General features: G+C 40.1%; 1 protein-coding gene across 14 annotated transcripts in view; it reads left to right on the forward strand.

Annotated features, from left to right (window-relative positions):
- LOC115025507 (microtubule-associated protein 4) overlaps nucleotides 1-26,840 on the forward strand; it is a 101,706-nt gene that overhangs the window by 38,095 nt on the left and 36,771 nt on the right. For 8 of the 14 annotated variants that reach the window (XM_029457805.1, XM_029457804.1, XM_029457818.1 and 5 more), the window contains 4 exons: nucleotides 4,947-5,060; nucleotides 7,122-7,208; nucleotides 9,768-9,956; nucleotides 16,691-18,127. In XM_029457805.1, coding sequence (XP_029313665.1) covers nucleotides 4,947-5,060; nucleotides 7,122-7,208; nucleotides 9,768-9,956; nucleotides 16,691-18,127 — 1,827 coding nt within the window. Of the gene's footprint in view, nucleotides 1-4,666; nucleotides 4,722-4,946; nucleotides 5,061-7,121; nucleotides 7,209-9,767; nucleotides 9,957-16,690; nucleotides 18,128-26,840 lie in introns of those variants that run through there. The other 6 variants (XM_029457815.1, XM_029457816.1, XM_029457814.1 and 3 more) reach the window with 5 other exon arrangements.

Below are 26,840 nucleotides of genomic sequence, written 5' to 3' on the forward strand. Positions count from 1 at the left end.
CCTGCTCAGCCTAGATTACACCGTTTTGGTAAAGCAAACCATAGGGTGCCTAGCATTGACAAATAGCCAGGTTTGGTATTAAGCTTACATGGCAGTAAGCTGTTATGATAATCAAATGAAAGTTGTTTTGGACATGTTTGTTTAGGGTGTTAGAAATAACCTCTCTTCTACTTGTTCCTTACACTTACTATACAGTAATTATTTATAATGGGAACATACAAGAAGCCATAGGAGTTATACCCTGGCTTCTTATAGATCCAAAATGAGGTCATGGCCCTATTTCCAGAGTACACCCACTTGATGAAAGAGCCAATATATTTAGGAGGATATTCAAGGAGAAGTCTGCTCTCTTGGCACAACTGCATATACTTCTTAAAACAGCCATGTGTAATGAGGTTTACTCCATAATGGAGGTTGTTTTGGTTTTCCACTGAACTACCAATGTGTCTACATTTGTTTGTTGCCCCTGGTCCTGTAGAGTCCCTGACTCAGCCCAGGAGAATGGGGTAGGGGAGCACGCTGAGGACAGGTCAGCTGGAGGACAGAGACTAGCCCACAGGCTATCAGCCGTATGAAAGAATAAAAGGATGGTGTAAGCCAGGCGTCACTAAACTAGACTTTAGCTGAGTCAGAGCTTGCGATTGAAAAGTCATAAAACTACAGTCCAGTTTGAGATCAGCGAGTGCTCAGCATGTTGTGGATGAACTGGTGTGATGCTACCTTGAGTTGAATGCTATGAAGTCTCACTATACGTCTGCCTTTTGGACTTACTATACACTCTCAAATAAAAGTATTCAAATGATAGCCAGCATTACGAAAAAAGGAAAATCAAAACAATAAATCTGGGTAAGGGTACATGATATTGCTTTTTATCAAAACATGTGAACAGGGAGGAAGTGTTGAATTGGCAACAGAGGAAATTAGGAATAGAGGCATATCTTCAAATATGAGCACGCTCCAAATGATGAACCGGTTGTGAGACGAAGGTCACTGTGAGAATTAACTTCAACGCAGACAGCATCCCAGCAGGACAAGCCTGAAAATCACTTTTGCTGAAAATTAAAATGTAATAATTATTTGGTAACAGTAACAATCTTTACTATTCTTTTTGTTTTTCTGCTCATTCCCTATACTTTCTGAGTGTGTTGACCTAACAGGTCCATTGTCTAATCATCCAGGATGAAAAACACCAGAGTGCGGACATTGCTTTTATGATTTAATATAAAATTTATGAGTACATTCGTAAAAATGTATTTAATCTAAGAGGGATAATGAGTCATAGCTGCAGCAAGATATGCATGGCAAGGTAAAACGTGTGTCTCAGTGTCATAATACTTCTAAAACACCTCTAAGTGTTAAAATTCTGAGAACAAGGTGATGATTTTATTCCCAAATGTGTCATGTATTGCATTCTGGTGTAATCAACTGGTTAAAATGTCACTGGAGTAGAAAGTATACTATATAGCCTGAGTCATATTTTAGATGGTGGTAATGTCATCATAACAAACTGTGTATGGCAGCATTCTTCTACTAACCCCTGCACCACCTCCTGAATCTGTACTCAGAACAAACCTCACAGCGCTACACTGTGTGTGTGTGTGTGTGTGTGTGTGTGTGTGTGTGTGTGTGTGTGTGTGTGTGTGTGTGTCTGTGTCTGTGTGTGTGTCTGTGTGTTCATTCTAGGCTATATTTATCCATTTTATTCTGTCAGCTCAGCCAAGTGTCCCACCAAGCATGGGGTCTGACTTTCTGTCTGTATGTCTGCCATCATGTTGTGTCTGGGTCTCTTTCTTTATCTGAACATGAGTGTGTTTGTATGTGTTACTGTGTGCTTGCATGCTGGTGTATGTGCATTTGTTTGTCCACATTATTGCAGCTACAGCGGAGTTGTTCTGTGTGTGTGCGTGTTTGTGTGTGTGCCAAACTGATAGCTGCTCCAGTCTGTCTCGCCATACTGAGGTCAGCACCCCCCCAGCAGCAGCGCTTACGTAATTTGGACATTTGGTGCACACTAAACACAGGATCAAATATTTAACTTTTGTGGTACTGTGGGGCCTACTTGGATCATTAGGGTCAAATATCTTTTGTAAAAGGCTGTTAAAGCTGGCATGAGCAATGTGCTAGTTGATATATTGTATTGACATCCATGTGCAAGTCTCTGTCCTGTGATGTCAGTGACACTTCTCACACCATGTTTGTATTTCAGAATCAACAGCATAATCTCAACAATGTCACGGTTAGCTAATGAATTTTCTTTTTTTGCTGTAGTAGCAACATAGTGTAACTTACCTCTGAATTCTTGAGGGAAAAACAACATGCACACGTTACAGATTGCAGCTTTAAATCACACATCTATTCAATAATTGCGTGTATTTACAACTCTTATCCAAACCTAATACTACTAACTGTAGCTTGTACTGCATATAAGAGTTACATAGCAGGTCCAATGTTAAACTGCCAAACTTTTTTTTGCCAAAGTTCAGTGTTGCCACAGAAGCCCAGTACTGATGATCTTTTCTGGTCTGTGAGGAACCAGTTGTTTAAGGTCACGTAGTCATGATGAGTGATGACACTGTAATGAGTCTCCTAGGAACAATACGCTGGACATGTTCCAAAAACGCACGCATACATACACACATGTTGGCGCATCACAGTTGGTCTTCCTCGCTCTTTCAAGCTGAACAGTTCACCACTGGTACATTAAACACAGTGCAGTGTGTGGAGAATAACTCAGCATGAAATCTTCTCTCGTGGGCCGAACTGAACCCCCTAAAATGTGTCTGAAGTAGAAAGCCTTAGGGTCAATAGCATTTACTGAGCCAAAAAAGCTTAAGCCCCAACTCTCACAAATGCCATTGTTTCACCGCAGACACAAATCTAAATGTAGCAGTTATATGAACATTTTAGCCCACTAGGTAATTTTATGTCCGGTCTGATGCAGATGGAGACGAGATCCAGTACAAAAGAAAAAGAATACTGATAGATCAAAACTTTGTTCACTTAAAGGATGATTCTCTTTATGACAACTTTATGAGTCTTATTTTTGTAGTTGTGGTAGTTTCTGTCGGTTATTATAATATTATACTCGCCGAAGTAAAGGTTAGTTTAAAGTAGTAGGTTAAAGTTGGTACAATGAACAATCTGGATAATGATTTCACCTTAGAAGTTTGGATAATTTAAACCTGTATTAGTGCCTGACTGCCTATCTGTCTTGAGTACAATGATATAATTACTTATAGGAATGATGAACAATTATGATGAATGATAGAAAAAACTACTGAAGTCATCCTTTTAAGTATCACCATTGTAGGCATCCACTTTGACTTTCTAGTTTTTTTAACTCGATCCTACTAATAGTTGGTCATTTTAACCAAGAGATGTTCTCTTTGAGTGATGCGTACTTACCAGACAGCTTCCGGCTTTGAGGTTATGAATTTATGTAACCTCAGTCTCCCAATTCAAAAGACTGTCATCTACCTGAGTCAACCAGAGTGTCTCAGTAAGGGGGAACATGCAAATAGGGAGAGATATTAGAGGTTTTCATACCAGTGCCCCTGACTGCCATTTCAAAGCTGCTTAGTCTGATTTTAGCACCTTGGACAGCAGCACAGCGTAGCGGGACATCCGCCTCTTTTCCTGCAACGTCTTTGCTTCACTGATTCAACTAAGAAGAGCAGAAGACGCACAGTGCATTTAGATGCACTCAATTTGGCTACCTTAGCCATGTGTGAAGTCTACTGTGACCTTACACGTCTTCTATTATTTCCCCAACATTGTGTTTCCAAGGCAGAGAGAGACACAAAGACAGGCAAACAGAAACGAATGTGAGACCATGAGGACAAGTGCTGCAGCACTAGTGTTTTTAAATCAATCAGTGACCCTGCCGACGGAGTGTTTCCTCCGTCCTGTCGAGAGAGACACCCTACTATGTCCCCTGTGTGACTGATATATGGATGCGTTTGTGACTTTGGGTGGCGTCCTGTCTGTTCCCCTCACTGTCACCCTCAGTGAACGCTGCAGGGAGAGGGTTGCCATCGGTGCCTCCCTCTTTCTCTCCTCTTTTCCTCCCCTCCCTCTCTCCCTCCTTGTTACATTCCATTTTCCTTCCTTTCATCCCTCCCTTATTTCCCTTTTCCAGCCCTGTCTTTTTGCCTTACTCATTCAGTAGATCCTCTTTCCTGCTTTTCTTTCCTTTCCTTGATGTCCATTCAACCCTTCATCTTCTTCCCCGACCCTCCGCCTGCCTTTTCCTATCACTCCGTTTTCCTCCTCTTCTCCTTCCATTTTTACCTTTCAGCCGGGGGTTCTGGCCTCTGCAGTCCAGTCAGGACCCCTGGTTATAGACTGGGACAAGAGTGGAAGGGTGACTACTGGAGAGAGAGAGGGATTGGGCAGTGGAAAGTCGTGCAGTGCAAGGGGAGGCGCTATCTGGCGGGGCCTGGGACCTGAACCAGACAGACAGTGAAACGTCACACCAAAGCCAGACTACCCGACTGTGATCGCATTCTTGTGTGCGTGTGTCTGTGTGTGTCTCTCTCTTTGTGTAGCGATATTTGTGTGTGTGTGTGTGACTGGGGGTTCACAGTGTTAGTAGCTCAGAGCCAGCTGAGGATGCAGTGGAGACAGACAGAGACAGAGGCACTGAGCAGCACATAGAAAACATCACTGAATGTTGAGTTGTATGGGACTGGGATATCTGCTTTTAGGAAGAAATTTGGCAGGTGAGATAGAGCCCACTATATGGAAGTGTTTATGTTTTGTAAACGTCTATGTTTAAGTCATTTTTTTAGTTTGTGCATTTGTGTGGGTGTGTTTGTGTGTGTGTGGATCTGTATTCAGCGGAGTGTCATTTTATAGCCTCGTGTCATTAAATTACAGTTGTACAGTAGTGCATCATCAGAGAGGAGGGCGAACTGATGGTTCGATGATCCATGTTGTCACTGCAGGTTGTAAGCTGAGCGCGGGGGGACAGACATCAGTGTTGCGCCCAGAGCCGCAGGGAGAGGTGCGGACACACTCACTTGACCAGCAGCAGGCCTTGGCTACAGACTTCTTATCAGGTACAAAGGTCAGGTACATGAGTCCAAAGTGACACTTCCGAATGAAATTAAATAAATAAAAAATGTTTGAAAGAACTATTCCATGATAATGCAGCAATAGGTTTTTCGTGTCTCATGACTTAACAGGCTATTTAATTTGTTGTATATAAACAAGGAAGGGGATGTATAGAGTTTTGCTGTGAGAATAACTGGTTAATAATGCATCTTGAATACAGCTTCATTTTATCCAGTAATATTTCCAATGATTGTGAATGGTTGGATTTTATTTCAGAGAATTTTAACATAAATGTCTAAAATTATTTAACACTTATTAACAGAGGTGTTGACTCGAGTCAGGGATCTACCATAGTGCCTTTTTAGATTTGACCTATTTTAAAAAGATTTGAACTCAACTTTGACGCATGACCAAATTTCTTTTTCATAAAAAATATGTTATGAAAAAGTCTAATTTACTTGAGAAGCATTTTTTTGTTATAGTTGTTGAAATTCTCTTCGCATACCAACAGCAATCAATAAATCAAATGCTAAAAGAAAATAAAAAAAATAAATAAAATAAAATAAAAATAATCTGTGGCTATCACAAGCCTGTAATAAGCCCGTCCTATCATTTAATTCGGCCCGCCTACCTGCCTATATCCCTGCCTACCATGCGCACTCTCCACGTACACTCATTGACATTGACAGATATGAGTACTAGTTTTTAAAAAATATTTTACATTTGTTATGAACATCACAGTAGCATTATAATTGCAACATACCTTGATGCATAAGGACCAGAGACACTGTGCTTAGTGTTTGTAGCTAAATGCTAAATAACAACACCTGTCCACAGGAGGCAAACGTCAATATAGAATGAAAGTACTTACACAAGAATATATACACAAGAATACATACACAAAGGAGAATTGGCGCTCTGAAAGCGCTAAGGCCAATGCTGCAGTCACACGCTCCTCTGATGGTCGCTTTTCCTGAGTTAGGAAGTCTTTCTTCTGACTTTCGTGGTGTTCATGAACTTGAAGTCGCAATATGGAAACATAGTCGCTACAAAGACGATGTGTTGTATGTTATTGCTCCGAGCATTTAAACATGTTGATAGCTGTTTCTGGGTTTTTGTTCTGAATTGAGGGGGCATTCATGTCGAGATCTACTTCCGATTATTCCTGACATTACATGAATGCTTCACAAATTCCTTATCTCGCAATGTTAATGGAAGTGAAACATAATTTGTGTATATGCCTTGTAATTCCGGTCTGCTCCAAAATGTACTGGATTCTTCCTTTGCTCATGCCCTTCCACCTAGTTTCATGGAAACGGTAGTTTTTACTTAATCTCTCTGACAGATGAACAAACCAAACCGAAAACATAACGTCCTTGGCAGAAGTAATAACTAACAATAGCCATGTGCGATGTTTACGATAATGTTAGGTGTTTTCTTACTTGTGAATGAGACATGACGTAGTTGGATACAGTTAGAGCTGACAACAATGCGCTGCACTCTTCTTCCCAATGCTCTCGCAGGGACTCATCCTGTAGCAGTAGTCAGGCAGTGCGCGCTCATGAGTTTTTGGGGAGTGGCTTTGGAGAGACGTCTGAAGGTCTGTTAGTCTCTAGGGTCTCAAGATCAAAATAAATAAACCTAAACTAAGACAGCAAAGCTAAGCCAAAAAAAGGTAGAGAATACACATTTTATACACAGGTAAGAGGTATATCTATAAACATTTAAACAATTTGAATTGTAAAGTGATAATATACAGTTTATGTACAATTTATTATTCGGGCAAAAAACTGCTTTTATTCTTGGTGCAGTATTGTGCTCAGAACAATATTGTACTTGTGTATGCTAAAATGTAGAAAGGTTTTATTTCAATGCCTTTTCTCTTTTTGCTTCCTTCCTCCTTGTTGTCTACCTCCTTATCAATTATGAATGCCCTCTACAACTCTTACTCCATCTTCTCCTTCCTTTTTGTGTTCCTTTGACTACTTCATCCATCTCAACTACTTATTCCTCCAAACTTTTTCTTTCCCTCGTGCCCTTCCATTTCCTGTTCATCCTCTTGCCAGCCTCCATGGCAGGTTATTCAGATCCTCTGGAATCTCAGAGCAGCCCGGCCCAAATGATGGATACTGGCCGGATGGAAGCTTTTTCAGGTATACTGCCACACACCAACACTGCAGTAGTACTGATGCTTGTAGTGCTTCTATGGCAGCAGTACTAATAATAATAATAATAATAATAATAATAATAATAATAATAATAATAATAATAATAATAATAATAATAATGATAATAATAATAACTTTTTATTTATAGGGGACTTTTCCAACATTAAGTTGACTGGTGCTTCACAAACCGGAGCTTAAAATGTCATTAGACATTTTCTGATTGCGATAGTCATGCATAAAGCATCTTTACAACCACAAATCAATATTTAACTTCCCCAACTCCCCAAAAAAATATATATTTCAAGCCACCAGTGGAATAAAGTGATAGTAGCATCAGCAGCACCAGATAGTTTTTTGCTTTCTGTTCAAACACCTGTTGCCCATCTAATGCCTTTATTTACAGTCGGTCTTGTTGGACTAAGGCTTTTTTTTCTATTGACATGTATTTTCTAAGTGTTACATTATACAGTCACATTATAGCAACTTTAGTCTTTTTGTTTTTCTTTTAAGTCACTGACTACAGTCACTGACTTTCCTTACAAAATGTGGTTGTCAATCTCAAACTGGTCATAGCCAGATGAGACATGAATAGCTATAAACTCACATTAATGCAAAGATATTATTTGCATTAGTTAATGTAGTATGACAGTTGACATCATTCCTACCAATAGCATATAAACTGAATATCAAGATTTCCAACTTGAAGTAACACATTAATACTTTAAAATTCTATGCATTAGCTGTTGATAATGTTACATTACATTACATCACAGGGCTGCTGGCCTGTGTTTGACGGTTTGTTCCAGCTGTTACATTGTTTGCATTGTGGAATCATTAGTGGAATTAGTCCATAAATCATCTTTTTTTTTCTTCAAAGAATGCTAGCTATCATTACTGCCAGTGATATTGACATTATTGAAATGCAAGATGCTGCTTTTTGTGCAACAGGCCAAGTACATACGTAAACTAAATCACTTCTTTAGAAGACATATTTTGTCTTACCAATAACAGGCATGTGTCTTTTTATCAGAAGTCAACCTTTTGTTATACGACCTTTAGTGTAGCTGTAGAATTCTTCTCAGCCTCTATGACGACGCGTGTCAAAATATTCTACAATACTGCAATGCATGTTCTCCTTTAAATGAGGAGTTTTCTTAAAAGTCATATAAGATCAACATTTAGTGTGTAAGCACATGACCACTTTGCTTCAATCTCCACAGCACAGCATGGTAGCAATGTCCTCCAGTGCTTCATATTGTTTCCATGTGATATGTGTGTATACTTTATACAGTTATTTCATCTTGGAGATATGCAGTTTTACCTTCAATCATTGAGGATCAGTGCTACAAACATACTATTTCACAGCCCTTGTCAATATACGCTCTCATTAAAAATGTCTCCAGTCCAACAGGACTTGAATCTGTGGTCCTAAACTCCAGCCTGATAAATGCTTGTGGTGAAAAGCTTGTTAACTGCATGCGGAGCTGTAGCCGTCGCTCGCATGGTGTCTGCTGGTACTCCACAGAGTGACACGCACACACACACACACACACACACACACACACACACACACACACACACACACACACACACACACACACACAGTATGAGCTGTGAGGCTGAGTTATGCCTTTCACCATGCCAACCTCTGCATACCCAGCTCTCACTGTTGTCTTAATGAGACCTGTCGTCTCGGAATTACTGCTCCAGGGTCAGGCTTGAACACACACTTATATCTTTTGCTCTCGCTCTCTCTCTCACATACGCACACACACACACAGAGTATCCCCAGGAGCTGTGGAGATCGTATGCGTTGTTTTGTCGGAGTCATTCTTGCTGCTTTTCATCTCTTACCTTGCCCTCTTTGGCTTTTTCTCTCTCTCTTTTTTTCTTATTTTATTTTGTTCCCTCTTCCTCTTCTTCTCTTGCTTTGCCAGTGTACAGTACTCTACTTTGATCTGTTCATGATGTGATGAAAAACTACTATAGCTGAACACTGTGCTTTTGTAGACTTCTAGGAATATGATAAGTTACCTAAGGGTCGGGAAGACTGTTACATGATTTCACTGTGCTTCCTCTCCGCCTACAGCTGGGCAATATATCGATATCGGGATATGAGACTAGATATCGTCTTAGATTTTTGATATCGTATTGTGGCAAAAGTGTTGTTGTTTTTTCAACTTACTAAACTGTTCTAGCTGTTCTATTATTTGCCTTTACCCAATAAATTATTATATCCACATTACTGATGATTTATCAAAAATCCTAATGTGTAAATAATTTTTGAGAACACTAACGGTCAGCCCTACAATATCTTCGCAATATTGATATCAAGGTTTTTGGTCCAAGATGTTGTGATATTTGATTTTTTTCTCTGCATATTTCCCAACCCAATCCCTGCTACATGGGAAGATTACACTACATGAACAGAAAACTGATCACCTTGCAATATTGTTGGGTTATCTTTTAACAACAGTAGCATCAGTACTAAGAGATCCCCAACACTGACCTTGCAGTATATTTCTGTCTGCCTTTCATTGTCAGGCTTCTCCCAGCCTGGTGGGATGGGGGTGAATGTGGAGGTTGGGCCTGCACCCCTCTCAGCAGAGAGGATTCCAAGTATAGCAGAACCCCAGCATCCAACACCCCCAACGGGTTCAGAAGCCCCCAAAGGGCACAGCCCCATGCTGCCTGAACCCCAGACTCCTCGTAGTCCTCTGGATCTGTCAGCAGGTAAAACATACTCGTATACCAAAGTGTTGATTGCTGGACCTCTGTAATAGCTAACACATACTGCTAATTATTATTTAAACTACTGTAATATGACCCACATTGTTCGCACTTCACAATTCTTGAATCATGAGGTGTCACTATCTGCAGGAATAACTTAAAAATGACTACTGTATAATTGAATATATGAAATGTTCCACAGCGGGATGCAGTATATAGAGAAGCTGCCTGTCATTTCTATAGCTTCCTCCTCACACACACACACCCCAGCTCCAATGTGTCATCTAGCTCAAGGTCAACGCACATCTGCTGACATGTGTAGGGTCTGCCATCATGCCATGGCTTCTAGATATGTACTGTGTGTGTTACGTCTGTGTTTGTGTGGTTCTCTGTGTCTATTTACCCTACAGAGAGAAGCTGTTTGTGTCTCTCACGGTCCACTCTCTCTTGACCCCCCTCCCCCTGCCCCCATAGGGCTGCTCTTCAGTTCAATGCACATCTGATCCTAGAGAGCATGGAGTTTTTAGTTATCACCATTCTGTGGCTTGTGTCAGCTGTTAGGGCCATTCTAATGTCCCATGTGGGCACTGGAACGATGCACAAAGCTTCACAGCAGGTTGCAGAACCCCCTGTGTCTTTGTACTAAATAAGAGCAGGTTGGAGAAATATCAAAGTGGATATATCTTTATTTGGTGAATACACAGACGTTAGTGTAGGCAACAAACAACCATGAACTGGCAAAGATGTCTAAAAGTACACAGCCCTCTCCACTTCTAAGACCCCAAAGCTGAAGGTTTATGTGCAAAGAAATTGATGTTGTCATCAAATAGCCAGCAGGTAATTGCTAGACCAGAGAATCAAATGAAACTAAAGGACAGGACAGATTTTGGTATTCACGTCACAATTAATTGTTGCAGAAAGGAAAAAATGAGGGCAGGTCATGAGTAATAAATGCTTGGTAAAAACGTTTAAGGGGACACAATCTGTTGCTCTGAGTTTTTGTCTTTAACACAAAATGTTATGCAGTTTTGTTCGATTGCTGGGAAGCTACCGTCAATGGAACTCAACACTTTTTCAGGGTTCGTTCTTTTTGAGTAACTGGAAGACTTAGGCACCGATATATTAGGTTTTTTTTCTGATACCTCAACTCTGCTAATCTGCCAATACAGGTTACCTTCCTAACACCAGAGCTCTGCCCAAACTTAATATCTGTTTAACTTACAACATGGAACTCTGACAAATTGTATTAAATGTAGATGAGTCACGTCATGACAGATACCTTATGCACTTAATAAGCTCAGTATTCATGCCAATAATCATCCAGCATATCTGATTTGTGCACCCCTACTTGAAACATTTGCACTGGGAATGCTGAGTTTCATAACTAAACATCAATCCAAAAACGGCAAAGTGGAAACAACTGTAAACTATGAGACACTCATAGCAGCAGAGTATAGTTAGTATGACATGACTGTGTTGTTGTCAGTTGATCTTTCATGAACTGAAATCGGGTTTGTTTGATTTCCCCTGCCGCTAAAATATAACCTACCTGTGACCAAAACAACAACAGGAGTGTTTGAGTCAATTCAACTGGGCAGAGCTTCAGTTACTGCAGCTCGCAAAGCCACAGCTGACTCACTCTTCAGCAGACGGAGATGATTCATTCTCAAACTCTTCAATCTATTTGTAACAGGCGTTGATGGCACCATTAACCCCTCACTGCCACTTTGGAATGGACTGTAAGACAGTGTGCCTGTCTGTGTGTGTCAACTACTAAGTAGAACAAGAACAGGATTTTATTATTTTAATGCTGCTGTGTAACGCTTCGAGCACCAGGCTCTTCTTCAGACTTCTCTGAGCCTGGTGCTCGAAACGTTACACAGCAGCATTAAAATCCTTCAAACGGGAGCTCTTCGGTGTGTGGATCTACCTGTTCTTGTTCTTACTCTATTATATTTTGATCCAGCAGCCTTTCTATCGGACTCTGGGATGTCCGTGTCATTTTTATTCAACTACAGTAGCATATGCTGACTCAACAATGCAGCAACCACTGAATCCCCCTCCCCATTCCCTATAAGATTTAAAGTGCAGATCTTTGAAAACCTGAAGGGACCACAAGTTTGGATGGCACCCTGATGTAGAGCAGAACAATAAACCAGATTAATTGAACTACCACTATTATGAATCCCTTACTGACCCTAAACTGACTCACAGTATATTGCATATTTTCTAAGCAGATAAACTTTCTGAGAATAGCTCAGTCATGAGGACCAACCTATCAGAAGTGATTCTATTAATTAGTTATTGTTGCATTTATGTATATTAAGGTACAGTAAATGTCGTAATTTATTAAATTTATAATTTCCAACCCTAAATTGCACATTGTCTTAAATTAGACTGAAAGGTGCCCTGTGGAGTTTTCTTGTAAACAAATAAAAGTCATGTTAACAGTCAGTGTTTCTCATCAAAATGCATTGTATGCATCCTTGAGGTGTAACCAACCCGTTACATGCGTTTCCTTCCCGATAAAACATTTTTAAAGTCTTGGTTCAAATTTAAATCCTGCATTGTTTCCATCCATGTTTACCTGCTATCAGTCTTCTTTAATGGAAACACACTGCATTGCTTTACTGCTCTGTTTCTTATTGCCATGGCCTGGTTCTCATTAGGGAAATGGTACTGTGTGAAGGTATGACCTCAAGATGACCTAGGTGTTCATTGTGGCAGAAAGCAGTCAACCTTTAAGGAGGAAGTGGGGCTGTGTCTGGCAGATAATGGCCAAACTGATCGAAGCCAGTTCCGGTTTTAACTGGTTGCAGCAGTACTTTTCCCTTAACCTATTCTTGACCCCTATGAGTCACCTACGATGTATAAAGATGAGACCACACTCCACACACGGTATCATTGCTTTACAGACCTTTGTGCTGTATGCTCTGAAGCCTTTCTGCAGAAAGCCTTTGTCTCAATAGAATACTCAAAGACAAACCTAAATGATCAACAAATACAATGTGTACAATATGTTATAAAGGGTAGCATAAAGGGTAGGATTCAGACTCAGATTCAGATTCAATTCAATTTAAAATTTTACCAGCCTGTACTTTTACGTTGTATTTATAACAGTTTTATTGTATTTATAACACTTATCACTTTATCACTTTATCACTTAATTTCACTTTTTATTTTATTTTAAGTCTTATTTGAAATGTACATTTGTAATGGCGGGAGGGGGAGGGGGTAGGGGTAGATGGTTAATTGTTGTATGTCATGTTTTAAGCTACTGGATGCCTGAATTTCCCTCGGGATAAATAAAGTATCTATCTATCTTATCTATTTTGTAATGGTTAATTATTTTGTGAGATACCCGACTCCACAATTACCATGTAAGACAGGGGTCGGGAACCTATGACTCTTTCGATGATGCGATAAGGCTCACAGACAATTTTGAGCTGACATTTATTAACATGATTAACAAGTAATAAATAATTATACTGTGTCATTTTAAAGTGAAACATTTAGCAGCGGATTTTGTTTTAATTCTCCCCTCTCCTTTACTCCGCTCAGTCTCTGACTGTGTGTGTGTGTGTGTGTGTGTGTGTGTGTGTGTGTGTGTGTGTGTGTGTGTGTGTGTGTGTGTGTGTGTGTGTGTGTGTGTGTGTGTGTGGTGTGTGTGTGTGTAGGGGGTGGAGCCCTGCCCTTCGCGAAACAGCAGAGGATAAACTGCGTAAAGCAACCAGTAGAGCAGGGGTGCTAAACTCAATCACAGAGAGGGCCAAATTTTAAAACTGGGACTACGTCGAGGGTCAAACAAAGTGCAAAAAGATATGGAACATATTTAGGTAGGCTACATTCTCCTTTTATGCAGTCAGAGCCAGATGTTTGAAATATTTTCTTAGCTGCCAGTTTGTTTGGGGTTCTGTGGAAACCCTCAGTGAGTGAAGGTGTGCATCAGTGAGACAACTCCTGTGTGGGTTTTTGTTCATCTTTATCACAGAGAAAAGCTGCTCACACATGTATGTGCTTCTAAACATGCAAAGCATCTGAGCGGCATGAAGTTTGCTGCAAAGTCGGCAAATACGCAGTCGGGAACACAGCGGTGGAGATGGTTTGTCAGTGTTTGGAAACACGCAGTGACCAAAGTTTCCTTCTGCATCCGAGTCTCCCACAGGCAGCTCGGCTTGGAACGCTCTCACTGAATCATACATGTCCGTGATCACACGGCCCTGAAGCTGGAGGTTTAACAGTTTCGTTATGTCACACAAAAAGGCCAGCTTCAGGTTTCCTATCTGTGTTACGGTGCTTATTACATCTTCCATTTCCAGAGCTTTATAACACAGCACTTCCTGGTGTGTGATGCAGTGATACACCGTCAGCTGTATCTTCTCCCGCATCCTGCCTACTAATCCGCTCTTTTCACCGTGCATCTAAGGCGCTCCATCTGTCGTCAGTCCCATCAGTTTGTCCCGTGGCAGTTTCATTTCATTCACACATTGAGATACTTCCTCAAATATGTATTTTCCCGTGGTTGTGCCATGCATTGATTTAATTACCAAAACCGGCGGGCCAGTTATGATAGACGTATGATATTTTCTCGCGGGCCGGATATAATTGTGGCCTTGAGTTTGACACCCGTGCAGTAAACACCGAAACGTGCACATAAATTAGATAAATAACATAAGTGTTTAGTTCATTTAATAAAAGAGCACCTGCGCATGGTTCCGTTGGGGTGTATGGGGGCATAGACAATGGTAGGGGAAACACTGATAGCGCTTTTAGTACTTGGAGACGTGACTCAATTTTATTAAATATATGGCTCTCAAGGAAATATATTTAAAAATATTTGGCTTTTATGGCTCTCCCAGCCAAAAAGGTTCCCGACCCCTGATGTAAGAGGACTGCTTGAGAAAAAATATAGGGAAGAACCCAAAATAATTTACTTTTTTACACTTAACATACTAGAGTGTGGAAAGGAAGATAAGGCAGAATGAGATGTGATATAGTAAGGAGCGGGTACTTCAGCCTGTCATGACTCTCTTGCTGTAAGTGGAGTGAGTAAGTTGGGAACAAGCAGAACAACCTCATGGCAATTGCCTGGAGTTATGGGGGTTTGGATCCTTGACCATTATTGCAGGAAATGTACGGCTCATTCTCAGGCCTTAAAGTTGCCCAGCAGCTAATTTATATGCAGTAGTGTGTTCACATTGTGGATGATAAAACACTGCTTTTAAGCACAATATTAAATTGAATATTATTTGTTGAATGATTTTTACCATTTTCTCCATGTTTTTTTATTTGGAAGAGCTATAAAAGGAATGTTTACGATTCGTAGAATTTATTGTTATTCATACAATGCGTTTCTTAATTTAGGGCCACTCAGTTTTGGTTTCAAAATGTAATTACTTTTACAAACGACTATTAACTACAAACTAGATTAAAGCACCCCAAGCACAAGCCGTAGCTTTATTCTAGTGTGTCAACATCATGAGGATAGAAGGATATTAGCCACATTGAATACTGTGTTTTGTATAATATAATTGTACTACCTGTGAAACTATAGAGTAACTACAGTGTATGCACATACAGTCAGAGAGCTGTTCGTTTTTTGTTTCCCAAGCCTAATGAGTCTGCACGACTCAACATTTAAGTCATTATGATCCATTTGGCTGATGTATTTTTCTGACTATCCCAATTACTGCACATGCAGTATAGAGAGAAGACTTCTGCCAAGGGTTTGTTAATATGAGACATGGCCCTCGAGAGAATAAGTGTACTGTATGGACCCTGACAGCTGCTCCACTTTAGCTCTTCTTCTGTGTGTATGTGTGTTTATAACTTAAAACTAGAAGCAAACTGGACCAAAGTAGCAGAACAACCTTCAGTGGGCAATTTCCCTTCTACTCGTCCTACCTCTCCTCTACCTGGGCTTATTATACAATGTCCCAAAACCAAGCTGTTACAGTTACATCATGGTTGCCTGTAATTGACCTCCTTTGTATGGGACCATTAAGCAGTCTTTTTGTTGTTGTGTGTCTGTCTCCGTGTCCATGTACTTGTACATTGGAGCATTGTATATGTACATGTACACATCTATTCTCATAAATGCACACGCCTGACGCTCGATCTCTGTTTTGATTTAAAACGGAGCTATTTTGCTGCCCAATTGTCTCAGCGTGAGAAACACTGTACTAAACCCCAAGGCTGCCACCCAAAAGTACCACTTCTCTTTATTAGAATTACTCACCAGCCTGTTTGTGTGTGTACAGTACGTGTATACTCAATGCTCCAAGCATTCATTCACTCAGCATTGACATTGAAGGACATTTAAACATTTATTTGTATTTTAAGATCAATAAAACGCACACTAAGGTGACAAATTAATGAAAGAGAAAAAGCACTCCTATAGGTCATATCTACACAGGGTTTAATGATTACAGCTCGGCTTTCTGGAACAACATGCACTGCTTCTGGACTAGGATTGAACCCTCCAGTTGCTTCTATGCTGTATCTGTGTCATCTTCTCAGCTCTCCCACCATCTCAGCGAATAAAACAAATAGCTGCTATCATTTAACATTCTTTTAAAAATCTTTAAGATTTTCTTTGTTATATTGTTTTTGTCTGTTTGTCTGATACATTCTGAAGTTTTCAGTTATTTTCTGTTTGAGTTAGAATAAGGGAATCAATTAATATGCACATACCTATCTCCCCCAACTTTAAACTTTCCCTCTTCACCCACAACAAGGTGCCTTAGGCAACTGCTGGCCAGATGAGGCTGGCTGCCTATCAACAGACCTCCCTTTCAGCCCCAGTGTCTCCACGGTGATCAGTCGCCATGCCGCCCATCTCGCAGTCAGCCCTGACGACCCACCTGAGAATTGGCCTATTCGAGAGAGCCCTGCCTATGCTGGAGGCGATGAAAGGGAGGGGGATGGTTCAGACCGAAAACAGAAGAAGAAAAAGAAAAGGCGACAGAAAGATGAGGGATCTTATGAACACCCTGAGAGTAGGGGTCACCCAGAGGTGCAAACACAGGGCGAAAACACTCCTTCAACAGAGGAGTTCTATCAGAGGATTGGCCCAAGGCGGGATAGAGGAGATAGTGCCTGGGAGGAGCAGCTTGGGAAGGGTGGAGGCCGGAGTAAGAAAGGTAAGAGCAGGAAGAAGCTTCCAGAGGAGTGGGGAGTGACGGCAGAACCGTTTGTCCCTTCGCCCACAGCAGCCTCTGTAATCACAGAGGAGGTGAAGATGGATCTAGGAGGTTCAGTTCAGACAAAACTGGAGTCCTCGTTCGCAGACATGGACACCAGCCAAAGCCCCTGGAAACAAGAGGTCTACCCAGAAGAAGGAGTGATCCCTTCCCCTCTGTCTCAGGACCTACTATCCCCAACAGATGATTCTCTTAACCCACTGGTGCTGAACAGCGAGCTGAAAGTCACAGCAGTTCCGTTCACTATGCCTTCCACCCCCAACATTGCAACACCTGGCTCCTTCCCTATGGCTTCTCGCCCTAGTGATCCATTTGACCTCCTGATTGATACTGAAAATGCAAGCTTAGGCAACAGCAGCCAGGCCTTTTCACCTGTTGGTGATATGGTTGACAGCGGGGTGTTTGGCAGTTCCCTCCAAGAGTCTTGTGTTCAAGGCATGCCTGAGGAAGACACCTCTGCTTTCAGCCCCGCCTCCCAGCCAAGCCCAGGTATTTTCCCGAAAAGTGAAGTTCGAGCCTCGGCCCCACCTCTCTCACCTTCAGATGCTTCATGGCTCCTAAACGACTCCAACGTGAGCAGCAACAGCGAGCTATTTGACTTCAGTGATATGAGCGCTTCAGGTCACCCTTTAACCTCAGGGCTGTCCTTCGACACCCCTAGCCCAGCCCCTCTCCGCTCTCCCAAAACCACAGCGCAGGAATTCCAACCCAAAGAGCATAAAGATGCCAAATTGGCCCAGAAGCAACCCAAGAAGTCCTGTTCTTCATCTTCCTCCTCCTCTGTAAAGAGTCCCATCTCCCCAGGAGCAAACAATTTCCCTCCACAAGCATCCCCAGTTATCAACCCCTCTTCCCCTCCATCAGCCAACCCCGGATCTGGTCTTAACCCTACAGCTAAGCCCTTCGTTCCCAGCTTTGCTGATTCCATGGAACAACCAGCCTTGGTCCCTCCAGTTACCCCCATCATCGAAGGTTGGTTGTAGTCAGCCGTGGACAAAATAGAAGTTAATTTAAGAGTTGCTAAAAATGAAGACGAATGGTTTATTGCCATGCATGGTGTTTTCATCCAGCTTGATTCTTTCAGATATTTGAAGCTGTTTTCAAGTGCTTGTTTTGGGCAGGATTAATTGCTCGGATGTCTTTTACTAATTAGGGTTTAGATTGATTATTAGACCCTTGCATGAATACATTAGTCTAAAATCTTGTCTGGGGCTTTTTGGCTTTTCCAATTTGTGCTCTTTCTGAGTGACTAACGCATGGGCTCAAGTGTTGATCAACTGAGGCTGTGGATTGCCTTGACTTTAATCTGTGAGTATTTTAAATCCCAATGATGCACTGCTTGGATGTTCTCATAATTAACAGTGTTGCTGTTGATGGGTGTGCCACTACTAACCAATCATAGTCTTTCTCCTTAGAAACATCACTAGACATCTTCACCAAATAAAAAAACAATCTTCTCTTTCTCTCTTCTGTCCAGGTGTTTGTGTTAACATTTTAATCTTACTGTTTCCTTTGCATCCAGGGGTGAAGAGTCACTCTATCTTCTTTCTTGTGTGTCCAATTAATTCTGTTTTCCTCACTAGCGGCCTGTTTCTTTGCAACTTCTCTTACAAAAGAATGTTGAACGAAAAGGCTCTGTTGGTGTCATGTTAACTCTCCCTCTGTTGGTATGCATCAAAAGTTCAGCTCCTGGTGTGTCTCCAGAATGTATACCTTAAACATATCAAATGGTAACTGCTGTTTTTGTCTATTTTACTTTCCATATTCTGTGATGATTGCTGCCTTGGCTGCTCCTCCACCATAGGTGAGTCTTTTGAATTGTAATTCTGCTTGTGGTTTTGTTGTGTTTTTAAAGGAAATTATTGAGACTTGTCACTTGGATGAGTACAGAACGATTGGCAGAAGATGCAGAAATGACATGTTGATGAAGTAGATACACTCAAAATAAGAGCGTTCTTGCCATTGTTAGCATTAAGTCAAGGATTTTCAATGTAGGCATTGGATTCTGACAAAGATGCCATCTGCTACTTTTCATGTTTAAAATATTCATGGTTAAGATATCAAGGCACAAGAGGTCTAGAGATGTTGGTGATGTTAGGATGGCATTTCTACTATTTGCAGATGTTCTCCTTTATCAAAGATATCTTTGCCACCTTGATAGCTTTGTAGCAGTGTGACTCAGAATGGGGAATATTAATGTTTATGCTGCAGATAAATAATTTAAAAGGAGCTGTTGATTGGCATCATGTCCAGCTCATGTTTCAATGTAGAATGAATTGGAAGCAGTGTTACTTGTTTAGCAGAATAGTTTTCAGCTGACTGGGAAATAATAATGTTTACAGCAACCAGAGATGGGAAACCAAAAATAGAATAGATTGACACTGTGTAAGGGGGTGTGTGGATGTGACCTGTATATGCGTGCTTGTGTATGTTGAGTGTATGTCTAAGTGCATGTTGGCATTTGTGCACATGTACAGTGTGTGTGTGTGTGTGTGTTTGTTATTTTACAGAGAAGCTGAAGTATTGTGTGTGTGTGTGTGTGTGTGTGTGTGTGTGTGTGTGTGTTGCTGTGTTTTATGGAGATGATGCAGAGAATTCATTTCCTTGTCCTTCGTTTCAACACTTCCTGTCTCTGCCTCCCGTTGGAAGCTGGACTGACCAAGCCTTCAACTCTCCACAGGAACAGCAGTGTTGAACCTGGCTATTAGACAGCTTTGATCAGTGCCTTCTACAAGAACGGAGGGGCTTGCATTCGCGTGTTTTTTTTTTCTATTTTCAAATCTCATAGATAGAAATATATTGCACCTTTGAGGATGAAACCTCTGCTGTCAGTTCATGTTTGTGTACATGTCACATGCAAGACATGACAGCAGTAAATGTCCTTGACACACATGGTGTGTGTGTGTGTGTGTGTGTGTGTGTGTGTGTGTGTGTGTGTGTATATGTGTGTAAAAGTGTATACATTTGAGAGAGAAAGAGCACAACAGAGTGCTAAGTGCAGCTGGATCTGCCTTCCCTCTGTGTAATGAGACCTTTTGTCAGTGTCAGTGGTATTTAAGCCTTGTACAAAAGATAAGAAGGCATGTGGAGCACAATAAAGAGCAAGACTTTGGAGGTTTACAAACAGGGGAGTACAGTACAGTGAGGAAGGGGGAGGTAGACATACAAAACAAAAGCTAAAACTATATTAAATTGGAGTTAGAAACAAGAAAGGCTTTCCCATACTTTACAGAGAAACAGAAGGACGTAACTGAGGGGTGCAGGGGTAGAAACACATTGTTTATGTACCACAGGAGAGAGAAGCAAAGGATAAAGAGTGTAGAGAGGCGGCTGTGGAAGACTTGTGGGATTGCTAAATTAATATGAAGAGTTCAACAGAATGCTGACAGGGCTAAAGATAATGTATAAACCCTTTTTGAAATGGCAGAAAGATATACAGAAGTAGAAATAAGACAAAAAAGTAATAGAGATGGAGAATGATGTAAACGTTAGGGAGGGGGATAACAACAATGAAAACATTAGGAGAACGATAGAGGGAGGTTCAGAGAAGTATGAAGCCCTGATAGAGAGCGATACACACACATATGTGGAAAAAGGGTGTGTCAAGGGTTAGGGAATATACCAGCAATGGACAGAGTGGTGGTCGATCCTCCATATCCCACACATGTAGGTTTAACAATAGAAAGAGCCAGCAAACTACCGACTGAAGCAGATCAGTACATAATGCTTCTAATTTATCATTGTGTATTATTTTAGATCTAGAGAAAGAAATGTTGTGCCTAGTTTTCTGTCTTCATGTACAAACATAGAAACATATGTATGAATATATATATATATATATATATATATATATATATATATATATATATATATATATATATATATATATATATATATATATATAATTCAATGTGTATCGACAATAGCTTCTAGTCTAGTGGTTATGTTGGCTAAAATTACATAAAATGGACTTGATTGTGATTATGTGTCATGCGAAAGGGGTCACTTGTGTCGAACCCACATAGAATTATCACCGGACTCTGTTCCCTCTCGACTTTACAGAGCACTTTAGTGTCTTATTGTTTTGGTTTTGCGTCTGTGATGTTAACTGCTTTGATTCAGTCGCACCACTGTCATCGACCTTGTTTCAAGTAGCAGCTCTTTTCAGTGGAAAAAGCTTTTTTTTTTTTTTGAACCCTGAACACTACCTGCTCAGCACCAAACAGCAGATAGACAAAGTTAGCAACTAGCTGGTAAACATAGTGCTTCATTTAGCAGCTAAAGAGCCAGATGTATTGATGTTGGTGGAGATCAAAACAGAGCTAACATTAATATTGGATTTACACAAACAGCACTACCAAATCACTTTTAATGATGTGTCTACTGGATGTGTAAATACATACTTATTGCCAACACATTCACCATAACCAATTAATAAGGTGAGCATGTCATTGTTTTGTTTACAGCTTCTTACACTGTTCACGCAAATGGATACAATTATTTTTATTATTTTCTCTTTCCTGATATGTTTCTTTTTACTCCAAACATATTCATTCAAATAAAAAGTAGATGTGGCACCAAAACAACCAGCAGGGACATTCAGGCCACATTGCAACAACACCTGTTCTCCTCCAACACTATTCCTTCTCTCTCAGAGCTAAAACACAGGTGCCAGCCAGTATAAAAAACAGAAATACATCACCGCTGTGGTCCTGTCTCCCGGCACAGACATGCATACAGTACACAACTGAGTCATCAAACTATTTGAGGACAAACACAAATCCTCAAAAGGCAGGCAAGCGTGAAAATTCTGTATCAGCGGTCTATTTTTACCACATAGTGCTTTTTGCCGTTCTTTGGTCTCCTTTCATTGGGGAGCAGGCTGTTAGATGGTAGCCCAGAAGGGACATTTGAATAGTATGGCTCCATCCCTGAACTGGGGTGAGCTAATGCCTTTTGACGGCTTTGGGGGAAGTATTAGGATTTTCACTGTAAAAGCCACAACATGAAAAGAACATGAGTCACAGTGGTATTTTTTTCAGAAGACGTACCATGCTTCAGCAATAGATTCAACCCATAGAGAGATTGCTCCTGGCCAGCAGTGCGGGATTTGCTTAAGATTTCATAAATATTCATATCAGACAAAAGATCCGCAAACTGTATAAAAAAAGCTCCCAGCGATTGTAGTGGTGTAATGTTTCGATCTAACAGAGATCTTCGTCAGGCATTGTCAAATTACCATCACAAAGCAGAACAAGCAATATACTGTATATAGACACAAACGCATTCATCACTCAAGTGGTTGTGATCTGCATGATTGGACCAATCATAGCAGAGCTGTCAACGACACTGTCTGATACTCCCACATGGGAAACAGAGCATGCATCTATAAAAAGGAACTAGAAAATTCAAGATCAATATTTAAACAGGCATATATTAAATACAACACATCAAAAATGTAGTCAAGTATATATCAGAAATCCTCCAGAAAAAAACTACTAAAGTAGAAAAACACATTTTAGAAGTTAAGATTCTCTAATAAGATATTGTAATGTAATATTCTGCTACACCTTTTTGCAATCATCCCTTCTGACAGTTTATAAGTTTACTCCAAACTTAGACTATACCTATATAATTAATCTATTTCGTGCTCTTTGAAAACTTTTCCTCTGTAGAAAGAATTTGACCTTATTTTCACTTTAGTAGAGCAACTTCATATTCGGGGCTTTGCTTAGACAGCAGGTAAGCAAACAACTAGGTCTATACTGTACAGAATGTCTTCAGTGAGGTAAATACAAAATGTCAGCTATGCCTGTAATGAGAAAAACATTCCCTAAATGTGTTTTATATATGTAATTAAGAGACTAAATACGATCCCTTTGCCACTTGCGCCTTACTTCGCGCACAGATTGTGCACCTCTTAACTTTAGACCATGCGCTTTAGATCATTTAAAATGGGCCCAGTGTGTTTCACGGATTCAAATTCTATTAAATATAAATAAATGAAGACGAAAGCATCTAAGAAACAAAAGAGGCTTAGCCGTTCCCCAAGCATGCTGACTTCATACAGACTGAGAGACTTTAAGAAAACATTATGACAGACAGCTCTGAGGCAGAGGAGTGTCCAGCAAAACATTACAGTGGCAGAGGCATGGGAACAAAGATATGAAGCTAACTGAGAAACAAGCAAACAGAGAGGCAGGCAGATTCAGACTGAAAAAGGATGTATGGCAGAGAGACAGACAAGTATACAAAAAGATTGAAACAGGTAGATATAAACTTAAGAGATGCTTATAGATGAAGTCAGGCATGCATAAACAGAAATAAGCCCAAATATGCAGACATCCGTTCAGTGCAGACATACATATCTATGTACCTCAAATTGCAATAGACATGCCTTGTTATTTTTTTGTTAGCATGGAATGATTGTGTCATTATTGTCTGCTTTGAATATGAAAGAGACACACTAGGGAAAAGCCTGTTCCATAACCAGCATTTTTAAATAAATATAGCTTTGTATTCATAAATAAATGCAAAGTCTGCACTAACAAGTTGACAAATGAAAGGGAAATAGGGAAACATACCAAATGCAAATGCTTTATTACAGAAAGGCTAACTAAAAAATTACAGAGTTAGATGTTCAAAGATTTAAAACAATGCATGACAAGCGAATAATAATTATTGTCTCTTAGGAGGGTTGAAACGTGATGTTGTTATATCCCAGCGAGACAAAGTATCTTTCCCTAGGCGACCCGCGTGGAGGCTCATGGTGGCCCAATACCGTTAACCTTTAATCATTTGATGCAGCTCGTTTAGATAGTTATATGTGGGAGTATTTTACCACGTTGAAAACTACAGGCCCGATTAACTGACAGATGATATGTTATCATGGTATTTTAGTGAATGCATCAGTATCTGGCAAGCGATACAGGAGTATTTCACTGCTGTACAATCTGTACAGACTACTGAGCAGCTTCTTACCTTAGACTGTGAGGCTCCTCAACTCCATCCTATCATCCACACTTCAATATTTAAAAAATGAATGGATGCTTTCATTAGATAAGGATGCAACATTAACGCTTCACCAGAAGCTTTTACTGCTTCGAAAAGGTTCAAGACACTCGGATTATTGGACAGGACGACGAGCAGGTAGCACTCTGCACTGCTTGCCCTTTATGCCTCAGCAGCTGGAAGAAGAGTCAATTTAGCTAAGTGAAAAAAACCACACACAACTTGAGGTAATCCAGGCATGCCAAAAGTATTTAGGTGATAATGAAGCTATTAATTGCATCCTAATTTGTCTCTAGTAATTTACTCCTTTCTCAAATGGTTATTTTCAAGTCCCCAGTGGTAGACGGACAGAGATGTGAAGTGCCTTTGGGGAAGGAAAGAGGAAGGAAAAAACCAGGGAGGGGGAGTTGCCATAGAGACTAAGGATCCGTTAATGTTGCCCTAGGAACAGCAACAGATCCCGGAGTTAATGAGGCACTATATTGACAACACACTTGCTGATGGACGCATCACAAAACTATGAAAATGGATATAAATCACTTACAACTCCATTGTGCCATTATTTCAGATCATTATACTTACTATAATTTATGGCTAATTTCCCACCTTTATTACTGTATTACCATTTAAACATTAACTACTACATTCTATTCTAGAAATGGATCAATACAGTGTTATTTTACATATTCTTCATAGCAATTAATATCAACGTCCAGTTTGCAGTTACCCGTACCTTAGCTGCCTCTCATTGTTACCTGTTAGTAGGATGTTCACATTCTCTAAACTTTTAAATCACAGAATCACAGACCATGATTGCGAAGCTAAGCAGTAAGGCAGAAATACTAATCAGTCTACCAATAAGAGCCTCAAAAGACCAAAGGGCATACTCAATATTTATAAAAAAAAAGATATTACACAACAATGTTGTATGTCAACTCCAATATCTGACACTTTGATTCAAAAATAAAACCAACCATCCAATCAGCAGAAAAAAACCATGACTTAACAATTGTATGCCCTTATCCTGTAGGCTGACAGAAGGCACTTTGGGACAGGTATTACATGTTATTGCAAAATGATGTTTATATAAAAAAAAGTGTTCATAATACAGTATCTGAGGAGAGTATCTGATGGTGGATCTTTTCTGAAACTTTTCAAATTAAAATCGTCAGCTCCCATAGTCCCTAAGGTTCTATACTTGGAAGCATTCTTTTCTCAATTTATATGGTCCTATTATTATTATTATTATTATTATTATTATTATTATTATTATTATTATTATTATCCAAAAACACAAATTTGCTTTTCACTGCTACGCCAGTGACATCCACATTTACTTACATCTAGAGCCTAATGATTAAACTATCACACCTTATTAACTTTCTTTAGGACACCAAATCCTGGATGGCTTTGAACATTTTCCAGCATAATAATTGAACAATTCCTAAGTTATATTATTTGGTCCTGCTTACTCCTCATCTGGGCACCTTGTACAGTTTTATCATTTTGGTGTCATATTTCATTCTGCTTTGAAATTTGACAAACAAATACCCCCACCACACACACACTCGCATACACACATATAGCCCGAATGGAATATTCCTTTGTTAATGTTATCGTCATAAACACATTTGGGGTCACCCCTAGAAGTAACATAACAAAATGTACATACAGCAGGCATGCTACTGTCTAGGTTTTTTTGGTGATAGGTTTTGGTAAGTAATTTCACTGCACAAATTTCAGGGGGAGGCAGTCAGTTACAGCAAAGCCTCCCCTTTCAGCATCTTAATGTGTAAACAAGACAGGCACTGGTGCATTTATTTACCAGTCTGTGAAATATGGAGATATCCCTAACCAGCAGGCAGCAAGGGACAGAGATGAGAGAGGGGGAAGACAGATAAAAAATAGTTTTGACTTCTGTCATTGAACAGTCTGAGCTGAGGAGCAGACAATCACACATTTTATATTGAACGTTCAAATTCCTCCTGTCTTTGTCAAATTATATTGAAATATGTCACCATTTAAACGTTGCTTTAAAAATTGAATTAATTCCAGTTTTTTCCAACCTGTGACTCCCTGACGAGTGTCTGGCTGTGACACAGGTTGACTAATCCTGAAAATGGATTTGAAATGCCACCTGAGGTTTAATATAGAGCTGACTGATTCATTAGCAGGGAACTGACTTTGTCCAGTAACACCAAACAACAGGAACTGCAGGCTATTAATAACCTCATCCCACGCTTAGACACAACAGTTTACTTTTGTTTCCTTACTTGGGATCTTAGTGAAATCATACTTTTGTTCAAATAGTACGTATTCCTCTTCCTGTGGCAGTAAATACAACACATGGACCAACTGATGACTGCTGTATTCAGAGCTCAACAAGTCATTAGGGCTGATGTACAATAACGTTACACAAAATATATCAATAAAAAAAAATATACGAATAAAAAATGTTGTATTGCCTCAGGTTGCTTAGATATGTTATAATACTTATAATAATTCAGATAATTGGTATAATTAAATCCATGCTAAAGTGACAGGCTGGCACATAATAGTGGTAACAGATATGAATTTCAGATTTTATATTTTCCCTGTTCATATATTCTGTAGATTAATTTCATGGTTCCCCGTCTAATTAGTTTTTTAGTTTAGTAGCCGAGCTCAGCGCTCT

The sequence above is a fragment of the Cottoperca gobio genome, chromosome 20 (assembly GCF_900634415.1).
Source record: "Cottoperca gobio chromosome 20, fCotGob3.1, whole genome shotgun sequence".
Lineage (NCBI taxonomy): Eukaryota > Metazoa > Chordata > Actinopteri > Perciformes > Bovichtidae > Cottoperca > Cottoperca gobio.